Here is a 2,422-nt window from a genome sequence, read left to right on the forward strand (position 1 = left end):
TGAGTGAGTGAGTGAGTGTGTGTGTGTGTGTGTGTGTGTGTGTGTGCTGGTTTAGGAAAATCTGGATGCAGGTGTTTCCTCCTGGTAACACACACACACACACGTAATTTTACCACAGTAATCATAATTTCCTCTGTAGTTATTGTCACTGAACAATAGTAAATGGATTTATATAGAGACGCAAAATTTACCACAGTTTTACTGCAGTACGTGATTTTTTGGCCATACAAAAAATAGGTTTTTATTCTTACATAGACTATATTAAAAATAATTTCATAAAAATTTTTTTTAAAAATTCATAAAAAATAATAAAGAACATTTGAATTCCTTTTTGCAAAAACGTAGTTATAATTCGATGTCGGTGTGAACATCTCCGTCATCCGTGATGTAAGAGAATGTAAATATAAGCCCTCCGTCATCACGGATTCATCTGAAACGTGAAATCACGAGCGCTTACAGAGAACCGTCATTATTTCCCAGCAGCACGTGACAGCGCGGGGGTCTACCGGACACTCGCAGGTTACCGTCAGCAGCGCGTGACCGGCGACAGCAGTGCGCGTGCGGGGATATTCGGTTCCGTTCCTCAGCCTCAGCGAACCGAACCGAACACACCCGGTAACCGACCGATCCAGCGCGATGAGCGGCGGCGTGTACGGCGGAGGTAAGAGCAGCGGCCGCACATCACCATGACAACCGCATCCGCCAGCATCCCGCGCATCACTGCAGGCATGAACACAGAAGACCCATGCTTTACCATGCTTTACCATGTTTTACCATGCGAGATCTGTACTGCACACACCTGCGGGGAGTCTCGCCCTCCATATCAACACCAGTCCAGTTTGAATTCTTTGCCACACTTATTTTAGACTAAAGATCTCACGTGTCATTTAGAAGTGTTATTGTGTGAATACAGTGCCCTCCACTAATATAAGATGTTATGAATCTGTCTGGAAGAGGACGTGTGTCTATATCGTCCTAACGCACTGAGGACGAGAGTTTGAGCGGCTAAAGACTCTCTGAGGATCACAGAGATGAGTTCAGTCTCAGGGTCAGAAAGCATAAAACATATACATACATCATGTTGTTCAGGAGGGTTTCAGGAGCAATCCTCTTCACTCATCCAGAAACAATCTCCAGCATATCCAGCTGTCAGACGCGACTGGAGCTTCAACGGGACGGGCTTCTCTGCTCAGATGAAACTAAAAAAAGAGCTTTTTGGCAGCAAACCACCAGATGTGTTTAGTACAAACCGGGATAAAAAGCAGCCCATGCTCACGGTTAAATACACCGCTGGATCTTTAATGTTGTGTGTCTGTTTTTCTGCCGGAGGTCCTGGACGTCTTGTTCAGATGGATTCTATCAAATACCAACAGATACAAATCTAAACCTGCCTGCCTCTGTTAGAAAGCTTATAATGGACCGTGTTTGGATCTTCCATCCAAAACAAACATCAAAATCCACACAGAAATGTGTCACCGAGCACAAAGTGAAGCTTCTGTCTCTGAGCTGAACCCTGTAGAGAATGAGTGAGGAGAGCTGAAGAGAAGAAGCTGTGAATCTGGAGAGATCTGGATGAAGGAATGCTCTCTGATCTCTCGTCAGGTGTTCTCCAAACTCTTCGGGCATTACAGGAGAAGACTCAGAGCTGTTCTCTTGGGGAAAGGACCTTGCAATAATTGTGGCCAACATCAACTAGAGAAAGCATTTATTTCACAATGAGATTTCCCCCCCACTCTCAATTGTTTGACTTCAATGATAGGTCAGAATTTATTTTCACAGCCTTTGCTCATGTTTACCAAGCGTGCCGATATCAGCGGAGGGCACTGTATCAGTTTCCTCTCTAGTCTACATGAGGGCCATACGACCAAAATCTGTCATTTAATCACGTGACACATCAGCTGATAGTAATTTGGTTTTTCATGATTAATATGAGCACATACTTCATCTGCCGTTACGTATATCAACATTTCACACATTCATAAACTCACAGAAAGCCACAGACACTGACAGCAGATCTTTCTCTCATCTGCACATGTAAACGATCCAATCAGCATTCATCATGTGACTAGAAGACGTTCACTGATTACAGTTTCACTTTATGGATTTATGTAAAGCTACTTTCAAACAATGTGTGTGTGTGTGTGTGAACAGAGATTTACTAATAAACTGAGTGGACATTAATATTGATCAGACTGGTATAATAATCATAATCTCTCTGTGTCTCAGATGAAGTGGGTGCTTTGGTGTTTGACATCGGCTCCTTCTCCACCAGAGCAGGATATGCAGGAGAGGACTGTCCAAAGGTAACCACCCATCCATCCATCCACCCATCCATCATCCATCCATCCATCATCCATCCATCCATCCACCCATCCATCATCCACCCATCTATCCATCCATCATCCATCCATCCATCCATCAT

The 2,422-nt window shown here is 43.8% G+C and overlaps 1 protein-coding gene across 2 annotated transcripts in view; it reads left to right on the top strand.

The window, feature by feature from the left end:
- The first annotated feature begins 499 nt into the window (after nucleotides 1–499).
- actl6b (actin-like 6B) overlaps nucleotides 500–2,422 on the top strand; it is an 18,274-nt gene continuing 16,351 nt past the window's right edge. For both annotated transcript variants that reach the window (XM_016574582.1, XM_016574583.1), the window contains exons 1-2: nucleotides 500–661; nucleotides 2,227–2,303. In XM_016574582.1, the coding sequence (XP_016430068.1) occupies nucleotides 637–661; nucleotides 2,227–2,303 (102 nt within the window). In that variant the 5' untranslated portion in view covers nucleotides 500–636. The remainder of the gene's footprint in view (nucleotides 662–2,226; nucleotides 2,304–2,422) is intronic.

This window comes from Sinocyclocheilus rhinocerous, unplaced genomic scaffold, assembly GCF_001515625.1.
Source record: "Sinocyclocheilus rhinocerous isolate Xijiao unplaced genomic scaffold, SAMN03320098_v1.1 scaffold2428, whole genome shotgun sequence".
NCBI classification, from domain to species: domain Eukaryota; kingdom Metazoa; phylum Chordata; class Actinopteri; order Cypriniformes; family Cyprinidae; genus Sinocyclocheilus; species Sinocyclocheilus rhinocerous.